General features: G+C 30.7%; 4 protein-coding genes across 4 annotated transcripts; 1 reads left to right on the top strand and 3 right to left on the bottom strand.

Moving 5' to 3' along the window:
• Positions 1 to 51: 51 nt before the first annotated feature.
• Positions 52 to 7847, bottom strand: LOC124534300 (EF-hand domain-containing family member C2-like). Its single transcript, XM_047110062.1, has 16 exons — positions 7681 to 7847; positions 7325 to 7480; positions 6746 to 6896; positions 6497 to 6609; positions 6332 to 6421; positions 5620 to 5696; positions 5382 to 5547; positions 4973 to 5135; positions 4673 to 4856; positions 4296 to 4446; positions 3741 to 3929; positions 3019 to 3164; positions 2823 to 2939; positions 1411 to 1590; positions 662 to 803; positions 52 to 322 (listed from the first exon to the last, which is right to left on the bottom strand). The coding sequence occupies exons 1-16, from the start codon at positions 7735 to 7737 to the stop codon at positions 212 to 214; spliced, it is 2193 nt and encodes a 730-aa protein (XP_046966018.1). The 5' UTR covers positions 7738 to 7847; the 3' UTR covers positions 52 to 211.
• A 335-nt stretch (positions 7848 to 8182) lies between these two features.
• LOC124534094 (vacuolar fusion protein CCZ1 homolog) lies at positions 8183 to 12590 on the top strand. Its single transcript, XM_047109764.1, has 11 exons — positions 8183 to 8491; positions 8569 to 8666; positions 8782 to 8872; positions 8977 to 9036; positions 9112 to 9237; positions 9310 to 9482; positions 9848 to 10122; positions 10433 to 10617; positions 11260 to 11345; positions 12115 to 12242; positions 12331 to 12590. Exons 1-11 carry the CDS (start codon positions 8420 to 8422, stop codon positions 12387 to 12389), a joined length of 1353 nt encoding a protein of 450 aa, XP_046965720.1. The 5' UTR covers positions 8183 to 8419; the 3' UTR covers positions 12390 to 12590.
• Positions 12499 to 14261, bottom strand: LOC124534093 (protein RFT1 homolog). Its single transcript, XM_047109763.1, has one exon. It carries the CDS (start codon positions 14259 to 14261, stop codon positions 12585 to 12587), a length of 1677 nt encoding a protein of 558 aa, XP_046965719.1. The 3' UTR covers positions 12499 to 12584.
• A 22-nt stretch (positions 14262 to 14283) lies between these two features.
• Positions 14284 to 14715, bottom strand: LOC124534095 (ragulator complex protein LAMTOR4 homolog). Its single transcript, XM_047109765.1, has 2 exons — positions 14582 to 14715; positions 14284 to 14443 (listed from the first exon to the last, which is right to left on the bottom strand). The coding sequence occupies exons 1-2, from the start codon at positions 14713 to 14715 to the stop codon at positions 14284 to 14286; spliced, it is 294 nt and encodes a 97-aa protein (XP_046965721.1).
• Positions 14716 to 15289: the final 574 nt, after the last annotated feature.

Genomic DNA, 15289 nt, shown 5'->3' with positions numbered 1-15289 from the left:
GTTCTATTTTTTATTTTTATTATTTTCGATATTTAAATAAAATCCTTTTAAATAAAGTGTTTATTAAATCACAAATTTAAAAGATTACGAAGTAAACACTAACTATCAATTTCTATAAATATTATAAAAGTGATTAAAAAGTTATATCTGTATACGTCGTAAGGATAACAAGTCTTACGAAATATATAAATATGACAAATTCATTTGAAAACTAATTTGTTTGTTCCTTTACGAGATGTTCAAGGTTGAGTTGGCATAAAAATGCGTTCCAATTCACGAAGCCTTCTTTTATTAAAGTCTCAGCCTCTGCCCATATCTTACACTGTTGAAACGAAAAAAAGAGTTTTTTTAATACAATTGAATACTAAGCGTTTTTTTTATCAAATTAAATTAAAACAATTAAATTATTGAGCTATAAACTATACACTTAATAGTGCACGTACTTGTCAAATTTTGAATTTGAATCAGTATAATCAAAATAAAAATGGGATTATTAATATTCTTTAAAAAGATTATTACCCTTATTTCTGTGTTATCATTATAGGTTTATTCAAGAAGTTTTAAGTCAAAACAATATTCTAGTTACAACTACAAGTAATACCTTACATTTGTTGCGTTAACGGAGCATTTTTTTAAACAACTGTTACATTATCAATCTCACCTCTGTGTCTTTAACAGGAGGTGCGTGACGAACGACCTTTTGATAATCCGCCTCCGTGAGATTGAACACCGGCCGCGTTTGAAAGTCCAGGAATGTCATAAGATCTTCGCATACAATCTCACCGTTTTCATCTTTTTCCAGCCTAAAAATATATATGTGTATATACTTAACAATATAGATAATTATAACTAACAATACTTTCATATTATTATTCGGTAATGAACATTATTTTGTTTTTGAAAGTTTTTATTATTATGTATTTGTTATTGGCGTAAAATTGATTATATTGAGAATATTTTCCTTAAGCTAAATTACAATGGGTGTGCAATGGCTTATAAAAATCTCTTTCACACCACCTCTAATCAAATTTTCGATCTGAGAAACAGCTTGTGTAAGAAAAATCGATGTAACGAATTGTTCGAGAGTGACTACGTAATCACAGATATAACATCTTAAGTCCCATGGTCGGCGGCGCTTTAATGTTGCACAAATGGTACTACTACTCTTCGGTAAATTTTTCGGATACAGTTGGCCACTAATCGTCAGGGTCCAAAATAATATGCCTAGTAGTACTCTATAGCTTAAAGAAATAGCTATAAAGCCACAGATTCTGAGGTTCTGGTATTGGGTTTTTCTTGAAAAATCTCAATAACAGCACAGTCTGGAAGTTGGAAGTGTGCAGACATACAGCCGTTGGCCCGGAGCATGACTACGCGAGTGATGAAATAGAGAATGCGCCTGGAACTAACACATCCAACATGCAGTCCAGGAGGTCGCGGTTAATGGGCAGGCGGTGCGCGCGCAGCATCTGGCGCACGCGCTCGCGCTCCAGCACGCCGCGCCCGCCCGCGTCCGCGTGCGCCAAACCCTCGCGCAGCCGCGCGCGCTCGTCCCACAGCCCGCGCGTCAGCTCCGAGAACACCAGCGACCTGCAAACGCGAGGGAAACCTATGTGACTCGTACATTACGAATAGTAAACCTCGGTGGTACACTGTATTTCCGTCTTTTACGAAACGAACAAAAATGATTATTTAAATCAAAGCAAATTACAATGTGGTTACTTCATATCAGGAAATGAGATGAACACTAATGTTGTACATCCAATCGAAACAAATACATCGCAAGATATGTTTTGGTTAATCACAATATAAATATACATTTTATCTCTTGTATTTATTATAGTATAACATGTTTTATAAATTTTAAATCAAAATATAATCACGTTTCTTAATGTCCCAGCCAACTACTATAGGGAAGATGCGATATTTTTATTTTTGCGTTTATCTTAAAGAACTCCTTATAAATAGACCACGAATATATTAAAAAATTAAAACAGTGATATTTACTCCAAAAAATACGGTTTCAAACTGTCAATTTAAATTTTCACGCGAATACGGAACTATATGTCGTATGACGTCACTGCTGTCTGTCACTGGCTCACTGATAGTACTAATAGTAATGTCCTCACTGGCTTTCTTTCAAAAAATGCAATACATTCTTTTTTTCTTTCAAAAAATGCAACGTAATACATTTTTTCTCGATTTTTGTGACTTTACTTGTAAAAATTTTAAAACAATCTATGGATATTCCGTGTATAACCGTGTTTACGTATGTTTTGTGCTAATAATTATGTTCATCTACTTGAACATTTTTTTCAAATAAATTGTTTTTGACTCGGACCTTCTGACCCAAAACTAAGAAAAAAGTGGTTTAAAGCTGTGAAGAGGAATCTGGGGTCTGCTTTGACAAAGCCAATCTTCATTTTTATTCGCAAAACACAATTAATTTTCGTTTCAATATTCACTTTTTTAAAACTATAATCTCAAATAAGAAGTCGTAACAGGAGTGACGTCACTAAACGCTTTTTAGTGTTTTGAAATCAGTTTCGATTCACGTTACTGTTAATTCGTAATTATTGTTAAAACAGAACATTATATAAAATATAAACCTTGCAGTGACCCTTCTTTTATATTTATTTAACATATTAATAGCAACATTTTTTATAAATACTATATTTGCATATCCTCTATTATATATTCTCCCAACATTTTTAACGTATAAGTATTTAAAATATTTTATGATTACTTAAAGACTTAAAGATTTTATGATCGAATTCGAACATTTACAAATAATAAATGAATTCCTTCTATTTATTGCAAACCTTATCATCTCTCGACGCGGACTTTTGTCTTTACCGGAATCGCCGCGAAAATGTCGAATAAGGGTGAAAAATTCATGTTCAGTCATTTTTTCACACATTATTTCCTTTAAAGCTTGTCTGGAACAATTGATTTTAAATTAAATTCTCATACAATGTGTTTAGAATAAATATAAATATGATGTTGCATAATGATTACTTGAAACACCGGATAGTCATCAGCTCTCTTTTGTCTGGCAATACAGCTTCCATATATTTTGCTACAAAATTTTTATAACCGTTTTCTTGAGAAGCGAGCGTTCGACGAATTTTATCCATTATTAAGGCTATGTTAGCCATCGGATACTGAAACATTTATTTTTCTTATGTAAGTATAAAACATTGTTTAAAGAATTTTTACTCATGATTGTATGATGAGAAAGATGTAGATAATTAATTATTTAAGTCGGTACACAAAACTATCAACGACTTTTTGATAAAAATAATAAAAATGCCTAATAATTAAAAAAAATTAGGCATGACATGTTATGTTACTACATATTCTAATAAAATTGAAAAAGTATTGGGCTACCAACTCATTTTAACTGTATTTCCGTAAGTATTGATTAATTAATATTGATGTCGATTACGTCTAACTTGTTACTTAAGATAATTCAGAAGATATTACAAGCAGACAAATTTGTTGACAACCGTAAGAACATTATCTATTACCGCCTTACTTATAATCCGATGGGATACAACATGTGCGGAAAGACTACAACACAAACTCGATATACTTTCCAAGAAGTAAACGAATTTGAAAATAAGTACCAAAGATTCTTTCGTCACTTCGTTTATTCTATAGTCAAAAAATATATTACTACTGAAGGAATATTCTAAGTTAAAAATACAGCCTGAATTAGAAAAGGATGAAAGACGTACCTCATTCGAATGAAGTTCCATATACCTCAAAGCATACTCATCCGCGGCAATTAGACGGAAGCAATGATTATTTATAACCAGCTCATTACCGATCCACATATCTTTGTCTGTGTAAGCGGGAGGTTCTTCAGGCACGAAAAAATCGACATTTGGCAGATACATTTTTCCTCGACGAAAGAATTTTCCACCCTGATTAATTACATGTGATGTTACAAATAAAATAAAAATTTACATCACATTTTATTTAATGCACACTTTGATTACTGGACAATAGTCATTCATTATTCGTTAATAATTCCCGAAGGGTAATCATTGTTTTTTTTACATTACTATCCAAAAATAACATTCTGTAAGATTATAAAGTATACCTAAAATATTATAGAAGACACCAGATTTATCTACGTATATATTCATGCTTATTTTGTATTTTAAGTAACATTTTGTATAATAAATCTGCCGGCCATGCAGATAATGGAGGATATTAACGCAATTACTATATAAATAAAACAATACTAATTACTTAACTAGCATACTATATTTAGTTCGAGAAGTTACCTTAAAGCCGGAATTTCTCTCGCCTAATTCAAAAATGCCAATGGTATCATCACAGAGAAAATATTTAATTATGAAATAACGTCGTTTGTCATCAGGGTTGTCATTAATTAAACTCGCCGCAAAACGGAGTATATGGGAATCAAATCCAACCCTAAAATTTATTAAAATAGGCTTGTTTTATTCAAACATGAACGTAGAAGTGTTTTTCTTATAGAAATGGTAGAAGGACGGTCAAGTGAGGTGTAAGTGGGTAAGTGGTCACCGCCGTCCATAAACAGGCGTAGGCAGTAGGAAAAATACGTCATAAGAAATCGTTCACTGTATCGTTACGGTGTTTGTATGTACACTAGCAAAGTTTACGACATGGATACGCTTACCTATCTTTGTGCAAAAATTTGATAAAATCCCTATGAGGAGCTTTTGGTTCAACTGTTCGACAGTTCTCTGCAGAGTCTTCGTAGGAACCGTAACCATTCCACGGCGGTAACTTTCGTTCCGCCAGGGTAGTGGTTATACACTCCGTGGCTTCGTCTTTTGGTAGAGGCAACGGTGTAAATGTGTCTGCAGACAATTTTTGATAATATTTTTAAAAAATTTAAACATGTACTGAGAGTTTTCCTTCATTTCTAATATAATTTATTGGAAATTGTTTTTTTTTTTTTTAATATGATTCGTACCAAAGCCGTAGGTGACGCGATAATATTCCTTGGTAAATGGATCGCAATCAGTAAGAACAACTTTTCGACCGTAAACATTTACGACAGCTCCGATGCTCAAGTCAGCGGGACTGTAAGACATTTGTTTTGGTCCGCCCGTCATCTCAATATGCGGTGGAATTTTCTGGAAATATATTGAATTTAATTAATCAATTTTCTGTTATTGTTATTTTGTATGTGTAGTGTAATTATAAGAATTATAAAAATGGTGTTGTCATATTTAGTTTGCATATAGTTGGCATAATGATAATGTAACTGTGTGCTTCACCAGCTAGGTATTCATAACAATTTACATATACTTATCTAATTGCTAAACAGTGGTAGAGTAATACCTAATCTATGGATTTTTATCCCCACTGTAAAAACTCACCCTTGGCAATCTCATTCTTTTAAGAAACATCGGACCGGCCTCCATTCCGGAATTCGGTGGAAGTACCTCCTTAATTTCCATAGTATCATCAGCCAAGAAATAATGAAGTTCTAAATGATGTATTATTCCAAATTCAGTTTCACGATCGTCCCAGTACCCATGAAACCTATTAAGTACATATAATTACACTTGATAATAATAAAGCAATCAAAAATATTTTATTTAACAAACCATTTACCTTAAAACTTGTCTATCAAAATCTAAAAACTGTCGAAAGGGTCGATGCTTCGGTGGACGATTAGTATCAGGAGTCCTCTAAAATTATATTTAAGTGTAAAGTTAGTATAACTATATATAAAAAAAATGATAAAAGAGTAATTTTAAATATTACTATGGGTTATCTCAGTATAAAAATGCCCGAAAACAAAATTCAACACCGGTAAGGTTAAGTTAATATCGCAAGTCAAAATAACAGCAATCGTTATGTAAAGTATAGAGGAAGTAAGTGACTGAATTCGGGCATCGTGGATTCTCAAGAATAAATGACTGCTTGGGACTTATTGTAGTGTACAACTGCTTATGAAAACACAACTACACTCGGTATCCGAAAAGAGTTTCGACTGATACTGAGAACTTTTCGTCAGAAAAGTCCAATAACCTTTAATGGGCTAAACCAACGGTTCGAAGCCAGGTCATCATAAACTAGCCCTAGACCAACGAGGCAGTTAAGTGCAAGTCCACATAGATTAGGATATACATAAAAGCTAATCAATTATTTCAAAATAATTCTACGCTGTATAATCTAATATTAAAATAATCATAAAGGATGTCACATGACATCATACATTCAATGGCTGGCAGTGAGTATATAAGGAATGAAAATTTGTCATTGATTTACGTTGGAAAAATATTATTTTTTTGAATAGGTACATAATAACTACAAAACATACCTCGATTGCATCAGGCCAAGGTATCGGATCCGAAACATTAATACCAAGGCGATTCAGAAATCCTCTCGTGAAATTATCACAGTTAACTATCTGTTAAAATAAAATAACATTTTGAAAATAATAGAGTTTTTATAATACTAATGACCTTTCAATTGCGTTACATACCTTGAAGACTTTTCCGTAAAATGTAACTTCACGACCAATATTCAAATCGAGGAGATCATAATACAGATCAGAGCTAAACGGAAGACGAATTCGCTGGCGCCTTATAAGCGTTCCTAAATTATCATGAATGAAATCAAATGCAAAACATATTACATAACATCAAGAAAGTTAAGAATAAATTGATAATATAAAGTGAAAATTCATAAAATGTTTAATTAAAATACATTTTTATAATAAATATCTCCGTACCTTGTGACAAACCACTATTGTCAGTTTTTGGCTCTATAACTTTAATTGTGCCGTCTTCGAGGAAAAAGAAAATTTCTACTTTCCGCAATATATGAGCTCCTGAGCGCATTTCATGAAGAGTTTGTTGGAAAAAGGCTTGAAACCGCAATATCTGTGTTAAATTCAGTATTATTAAATATTAGGAAGAAAAATAATAGGTACTTTTACTAACATTTATTTTATCGCATGAGTTTCCATGATTTTGTCCACAGAAATATTTTTAGAAGAGTGTTAAAGTTGAAAAAGTGAAATACATAGTGATATCATCACTCGTAAAGTGCTAATACGGCTTAGTTATAATAAATACCTCTGGGCTAAATATTGCAAGTTGCAACTCAGTTCTTTAATATCGTTTGGGCTGAAATTGTTACTTTTACAACAATTAATAAACTTCTCGTGTTTTATCAAATAGAATAGAAATACACTTAAGTGAAAACGCATAACTTTATGATAAAGACAAATTAAATTGCCTTAATTTGTCTTGTTTTATAATCTGATAATGAGCCTAAAAGAAAATAAAAAATATATTTTGTCACGTACATTTTTGTCATACATGATCCAAGTCGGAAGATCTGGGGCTTGCTTTCGGCAATACAACGAAGGTATGCGGTTTACACCCTCTGCCTTATCCACTAACATATTCACTTTATCAATTGATGTAAAAATGGGACGTACTCCAAAACTTTTTTTTCCAATCTGCAATAATTACATGTTTTTTAAGGCTATTTACAATTCACGTAGGTAGGTATAATATGCAACAGTGTAAAGCCAGTGATAGCAAAAATAATAAGAATAATAATCATATTAAAATATTTAATAATAATACAAATTCACTTATGAAGTAGGTACTGTAGGACATATTTAATTATTATTAGGTATAGGTTAAAATTTCTTACCAAAGGGTTAGATCCATAGCCGGGTAATAAAGGCAAGCGGGGATTCCGTATCGCCATAATGTTTAATAGAAATGACTTCTTACAGTTAGATACGGCAAATATAATACACGACGCGACAAATATAAATCTCAAAAATATAAAAAGGGTCGTAGGCTTACATATAAGAAACAAAACGGGTTGTAATTTTATTATTTGTTTCTATAGCAACGTAAACAATTATTATTCAAATTGATTCATATTATTTAAATCAATATTTTCCAGTCCAGTTAGGTTGGTTTTAAATGTGTTCACAATTAGAGACTTACGTACATGCTGAATTGACGCAAATTTCTTCCAATCTTTCTGGACTAAAAGAAATTTGTGCCACATTTAGATTTCAGTTTATTTTTTTACACATTACTTGGCTGTTTGGTAGCATACCTCTCCATATCATATCACAAATTAAAAATTCAATGCCGTCATTGTCATTGTCACTGACAAACTGTAAATAAAACAGACAATTTGTCAAGTTTTACAAGACTATTTTGTGTTTACCTATTGTTAATTATTTCTTTTTTTATAAATTTCATAGTTACTCCTCAAACTTTATTTAAGTAAATTAATTTAATAAGTGACTATAATTACAAAGATATACTTATTGTGCGTAATTGAAGATAATGCTATTTTTCCTAAATTAATAACATAAGAGTTATTATTAAAGCACTAATTACACAAATATTAAAATTAAAAAACCACCAAAATGATTGATGTAAAAAATAAAGTAAATTCATTTTTTATATTCAACTCAAGCTTTGGTCCAAAAGAAGGCGATGTAAGTAAACAAATATATACTATAAAAGTCTACTATATTTCAGTATGTATTTTTAAAAATACGGCCATTATTTTCAGGAACTTAAAAGAATTTTATTTTATCACCCTACGCAAGTTACATCTGATGCTCGGAAAATGCAAGTGGGATTATGTGAAGCAGTCGTAAAATTTATGACGTTAGTTATTTTTATAATATTAAATGAGTTGATATTTTATGAACATGGTATTAGTTGTATTCATCTTTTTATGCTCCTCAAAATACTACTGAGAACTTATTGTCTATCTTTTTAGAACATTCTCTTCCGAGCCATGTGAGGCATTACAAACACAATCCAAGAGATATATATTCTACCAGCCAGAGAAGGGATTCTGGATGGTTTTGGTAAAATATACTTTTATTTATTAAAAACCTCTAAATATCTAATTTTTATAAAATAACAAGTGTCCAACTGAACCTTCGCAATAAACATGTAACATAATTTTCAGGTTGTAAGAATACCTTATGCAACTAAAAGTACCACAGTTACTGGAGAAAAAAAAGATGTAGTAAGTGGTATTCATTCTTTAAAATATTTTTTTTAAGATAAATTAGAATGCTTTATAATAAGCCCTTTTTTTTAGGTAGAACCATCTGTGATGTATGATTTACTAGTCTCAGCTTATAAAATATTTAGAATGTTTATAGGCCCCTTTAAAGATATTCCGCCTGAAGATATATATTCAAAGTGTGAACAATTCTTTACACCTGTAAGTAATACTGAAATAATGCATTTGTTATAAACCTATTACTTTTATATTTAATGTATGTTTCATTTGCAGTATATTATGACAAGGAACATTACTAATAATATAAGTAATATAATACAAGGAATAAACTACTTGCCATTGGAAAAAAATTCCTTTTTTAAAGTAATATGCTTTATAGATCTACTTGAAATGAATTATCCAGATTTTAAATGTATTTCATTTGTATATAATGACCAACTCATATGGTAAGAATAAAAAGACTTCCTTACTTTTTTCCGTTAAAAATAACTGTTATTTAATGTAGAATTATCACATGTTGTGCTCAGTGTTGAAGAATAAAATAGTGAGAAAACGAGTATATGTTAACAAAATTCTTATATCCACCATCAGATCATATCATCAACCTACAGAAAAATAGTGAAATAATCTGTATGCCTACATAACACAAAATAAGGTTGTTGACCACCACTTTTGACATTGATAATCTTAATTGTTAGTCCTAATAGTAATTTTTTCTTCTATTTTCTATTAAGACTTAGCTAAAAAAAATCTTGTTATGTAGAAAATTATATGAGAGAATAATTATTATGGATTCATATTTTCAAAACAGGAATGGCCTTGCTACCAACGATATGTTGACATTATACCAATATTTAGTACAAACATTGCTGCCAAAGCAAGTTGAAAAGGAGATACAAGGTGGAGCAGTAACTGCTGCTCAGAGACATGGACGCTTTATCAGCCCACCAGATGGTATTCGTAGTGCAGAAGATTTGCAAAAGCTTCATAGAGTATATCTCATGCGTGAGGATGACACGGATACAAAGCAATATTATCTTGTTATTTACAGAACACTGAGTGCTACTGTTTGCTTCACTGTTAATGGTAAGCATAAAATTTGATAACTTAAAAAAATATTTTATGTAAGCAGTTTCTTTCGTCCATTTTTTTTTATTGTCAAAAATTCAAATAAATATTACTATGCATGAAGCATACAAAAACTATTTTCTCTAAACATGTTTTAAATATTGTTTGCTCTATGCATTCTGTTCTAAAAAAAATACCTGAGTGTTATGTGGACAAAAGAAAAAAATATGCTTAGTGTGTTTTCATTGAATTTTTCGAGATCGAAAGATGAATATATTTGTTTCATGTTAATAAATACCTTAATTATAATATAAACATTTTATTTCAGTGGATACAGAACTAAAAATTGATACATTTAGAGCTTTAGACGCATTTATTGGTCCACAACTATCTACTATTGCGTCATCAATAAGTGAACAATGCACTATGCATGCACTGCAAAGTGCACAACTATCCAGCTCTGATCATAAATTTCTGTATTTTAACCGGCTAAACTTAGCATGTAAAGCATCTGTAAGTATTTTATGAAGTCTCAATTATTGTAATCAGTGGGTACATATATAATACGTAAGTACGTACATAGTTTAAAAATTGTTCTTTATTAGCGAAAGTTGAAAATAATAATTAATCTATTCAAAAATCCATAAAAAAATGCATTTTTTTAAACGTTTGTCATGTGACACAAAACGCTCCTGATTGGTCGGGCTTATGATTATCTCACTTACTCGTTAACATAGGTTTTGCTTAATGTATGTGGATTGTTATTCAAATTGCCACAGATTACAATACTCGCAAGGGACGTCACCGACACTTTTGTACTATCGTTTTCCCTTTAATATTGGATTTTTAATTTGATATTATTCAGCAAATATGTACTAGAACTAAAAAAATAACTTTTAGTGTGTTCCTTTACTTCTACTAAATAATATAAAATGGATTTTAAAAACCAGTCAAATAGACTATTCTACTTCTAAAGCAAGTGAAAATAAAGTAATATTAAATAATAAAATAATATTTCTCATAGTCATACTGTTTTTTAACAGCTTTTAGATTTTGAAAGAGTAAAAATAGTGCTTAGTTAGCATAAAAATTATAATCTATTAGTACCTTATTACAAAATTGTATTTTTTATATTTAATGACATTATTGTTGTAGACACCTGCTACTTCTTTGACTCCTTCAACAGCAATAAAGCCAGAAGTATTAAGTATAATTGCAGGCATTCATTCAGACAGAAAAAGGTTTGTATTTTGCGTATACTATAGATTGAAAGACAAACATATTATGTTTTTGATGTTTGAATATGAACCCATTATGTTGGTTTTATACTTCCATTCACACACAACACACATCATTATGAAATTATTAAGTAATAATTCGTTATTAGGGCATAAATAGGTATAGTACGACACAACTTGAATGTCGCATCGGCAAAAATCGTAAAACCGATCACATCCGAATTAAGTAAGCTATCCCAAATTATCAATATTTATTTATTACGTGAATATGACCTTTATACAAACGTAATAGCTTGTGACCTAATATATTTATCGATTTGATACGTTGATTTCCATGCATTTGCATTCTCGGATTGACGCGAGAATCTATAGCGACGAATAGCGTCGAATGGCGCGATAGGGAGCTATTTCTATTGGTTGTGTAAATCGGCAGCAATTGTTTTTATTTTCATTCCATTGCATTTTCCGATGCTACATCTAATTTGTGTCTTATTATACCAAATCTATTATTTTTTATAGATACAGTGTAAGTTTTTCAGTATGTTTAGGTCTTGTTTAGGGTTATTATAACTTCTTCTATATTTATAACTAATATCTAGTTAATGATAAATTAACTAACCACAAAGTAATTAAAGTAAAATAATAAACCAAAAAATAAAAATAAAATAAATAAACTTTTTAGCTCTATATTTAAGTTAAGGAGACTATACAATAACTAAGTTTTTGTAGTTCAAAATCAGTATCATACGAAATTAAATGAATCTACTTTCAGTCTTGGAAACTATGGCGAAGTTATTATTAAAACACCAGATGAATATTGGATCGCAGGAAAATCATCTAATGATAGGGAGTTCTATGTTATAATACAAGATAAAAACGCAAATTTAAAGGATATTGCCGGTAAGGATAAAGTAATTTCTATTAACATCTTTGTTATAATTTTATCAGATCATTTTTATCATTCATCACCAACATTTTCTATTTACAGATGAGGTGAAAAGAATGTGTGAAGATCAAATGAAAGGCATTTTCTTTTATCCTATGTGAAAAATGATTACAAACTTTAAAGTTACATATTTATTATTGTTTGTTTAATTTTTAATGTAATAAATCAAATAAATATTTCTAATAAATGTTAAAAATAAAAAACTTTTAATATTACAATATACCTTATATTTTTTTATACAAATAATAGTTATACATCTTATTTACATGTTATATAAGCTTAACAATACACAAATGCTAATCTGTTGCCATCTTTTCTTCACTTTTCACAAACTTTTGATAAGTTTTAATGATAAGATGCTTATTTTCGTACCCCCAAGATAGCAGAACACAAATCAAACAAATCATACCAATAGCAATGTGCGTTACCATTGAATTATAAAAGAAAGTATTTTCGGAAAACTTGCAAATACAACCAGCAATAAATAAAGTAATTAAAAAGTATTTTCCAACATACAGGCCCTGAAGTGGCCTAAAATCAGTATCCTTGGTTTTATTACTTATAAAATGTACACTGTGGACAATTCTTGCAAACATATTGATACAATTCGAAATTATAAATCCAACTGGTCCTAGAACATATGTCAAAACATATGAAAGTATCAAAAAACTAATTGAAAAGAATACCATCAAGTAATTGTAGCTGTTTAGTTGAGCACTAGTCATAGTTGCAAAAGTGTAACATTCAGTAATGCCATTAATAGCCATTAATACAATAGCTAGACAATGACTCTGAAGCAACTGTACTGGTAATCCACTGGCAACAAAAACTTCTCCACCATACAAAGTTAGGAGAGTACGAGAGTAACTCAATCCAAAGACTAGAACAACCAAACCAATGGAACTCACAATTTTACAAACCTGAGACAAAACTGTACAAGATTCTTGGATTTTGTTTTGATCTTGCTTGCATAAAGGCAAGTCCCTGCTTACCATTTGTGTAAAGTAAAAATAACTGCTATCTTCTATGGGTCGAAATACAAATCTAGCAGCAAGACTACCTAGATTATTTACAACATCATAAGTTGCCTGTTCTGTAAAAGTCATCACAGGACTAACAGACATAACATATTTCTCTCCTTCCGTCAAAACCTGCTTAACAACTCCTTGCTTGGCAAAACTTAAAGTTAGAGTATTCAATTTTTTATTAAAAGAAGAGTTTACAGAACCCAAATACTTTGGAAAAAAGTCTCTTAGAGACGTAAAATTGAAGTCATCCATATTGCTATATAGTCTCTCCAAAATATGATTTGGAAGAAATTTCACTTTGAGTGCACCCTTTGCATATAATGGCTTAAATTTAATGTACCAATAGAAGAACAAGTAATAAGCTAGAACAATAACTGCTATACTTCCAACTTGGGCTACTGAAAAAGCAATAAGAGCCAATGATCTGTCATATATTATAATAGATAAAAATAATACTGTCCGTACAAAAATATGTAATGTGTCAAGAATAACTTTAAGCTTTACAAAACAAAAAAGTTGTGTAACCAGAACAATATTTGCTGAGCAAAGTTCTAATATACAAGATAATGCTACACTCCAACAACCAAACTCATATTGAAAAACAAGCTCTGGGTGACCCAATGGTAATATATTAAGCCATATATAAACAAAAACAAAAGATAACAAACAACTGAGCGGGACTGACAGCCAAATTTGATTCATAACTTGATGCCAAATAAATTCATCTTTCTGACCTAAGCAAGCACGATGGAATGGTTCTCTACTCAGAAATAGAATAGTACTCTCTAGTAATAGGAGTCTAACATTCATTATTCCAATAATTTCATGTCCCACATTTCTGATAACCCAGGCATTTATAATAAATGTTACACATCTAAATAAAATTTGTAGTAAAATGTTAAATGATGCATTTTCAAGGCTGCTCATTAATAAATTTCGACCCATCTCGATAAATTAATTATTACAGTTACACATTTACAGCAATACTCTCAGAAGGGGATGATTGTATGCTTCTCTTAACAACATATATTTTTTTGTTTGATATGCATATCACAAACCAGTGGTCATCATATGTTATAGATATTTTTTTGAACTTCTCTTCAGGACCAAATGCGACTGGATCAATACTGAAAAAAAAATACACCAATTATACTACTTGATAATAACAATTCAACTACATGAACATCATAAAATAATTAAATAATATTGCTAGTACTCGATGCGTAAACAATTTTATAGTGGGATTATAATATCACTGTTCTAACCTATTAGATAGACTGATAAGATCAGTTATAATAGTTGCAACACGTTCGTCGTTTTCGAGTTCACCACCCGACTCTAGGACCGCGCCATCCTCGGTTAATATTAAATATCCGAGTTGGTCTGGAATTTTTTCCATTATAGCAAAAACTTCGTCAGAGAAAACAATAAATGAATAAGTGGGCAATATTTATTTATATGACATACCCTTATTATGTAGTTGTATGTCATCAGTCACAATGACGCGTCGTAGTGCTGTACTAACTACCTATAAAAATTAGAATTTATTATTTTTGATAAAGGTACCAATATTTTATATTTTTAATGCAGTCATAAAGTATAAAAAGAACGACTTTTCAATAGTAAATTTCGTTATTTATGTAGCATTTAGTCATTTTTAGTTAATAAACTTACATCTGTATTAAAAAAAATGACTGTAAATATATATTCACATTTAAAAACTAACCATTCCACGTTTTTGCGGATATTTTAATATTTAAAACGAATTAATCAATAATGCTTCCTTCATCTGGTAAGGATATCAATCGACAAATTTTGCCAGCTATTTTAATTGTAATTAAATCATCGTAATTTCAGACCGAAGACGTCTACAGCTAGATATAAAACTAATCCAGTGGCTTCCCGCAATCTCACTAGAGCATCAGTGGCTTACCCACTGAGGGTTTTCCGTTTCGTGGTCACACTCGAGACCT

This window comes from Vanessa cardui, chromosome 12 (assembly GCF_905220365.1).
Source record: "Vanessa cardui chromosome 12, ilVanCard2.1, whole genome shotgun sequence".
Taxonomy (NCBI): Eukaryota; Metazoa; Arthropoda; class Insecta; order Lepidoptera; family Nymphalidae; genus Vanessa; species Vanessa cardui.
The sequence above is the reverse complement of the archived record's forward strand: the minus strand, read 5'-3'. Positions and strand labels throughout refer to the sequence as shown.

Excerpts from the sequence above, each read along its gene's own strand:
- LOC124534300 (XM_047110062.1), bottom strand. The coding sequence starts at position 7,737 with ATGGCGATACGGAATCCCCGCTTGCCTTTATTACCCGGCTATGGATCT. Across the intron at positions 5,548-5,619 it reads TTTGATAGACAAGTTTTAAG|GTTTCATGGGTACTGGGACG; the intron begins GTAAATGGTTTG and ends TGTACTTAATAG. Across the intron at positions 804-1,410 it reads CTGGACTGCATGTTGGATGT|GCTGGAAAAAGATGAAAACG; the intron begins GTTAGTTCCAGG and ends ATATATTTTTAG.
- LOC124534093 (XM_047109763.1), bottom strand. The coding sequence starts at position 14,261 with ATGGGTCGAAATTTATTAATGAGCAGCCTTGAAAATGCATCATTTAAC.
- LOC124534094 (XM_047109764.1), top strand. The coding sequence starts at position 8,420 with ATGATTGATGTAAAAAATAAAGTAAATTCATTTTTTATATTCAACTCA. Across the intron at positions 9,238-9,309 it reads GTGAACAATTCTTTACACCT|TATATTATGACAAGGAACAT; the intron begins GTAAGTAATACT and ends TTTCATTTGCAG. Across the intron at positions 11,346-12,114 it reads ATTCATTCAGACAGAAAAAG|TCTTGGAAACTATGGCGAAG; the intron begins GTTTGTATTTTG and ends ATCTACTTTCAG.
- LOC124534095 (XM_047109765.1), bottom strand. The coding sequence starts at position 14,715 with ATGGAAAAAATTCCAGACCAACTCGGATATTTAATATTAACCGAGGAT. Across the intron at positions 14,444-14,581 it reads CTTATCAGTCTATCTAATAG|TATTGATCCAGTCGCATTTG; the intron begins GTTAGAACAGTG and ends TTTTTTTTTCAG.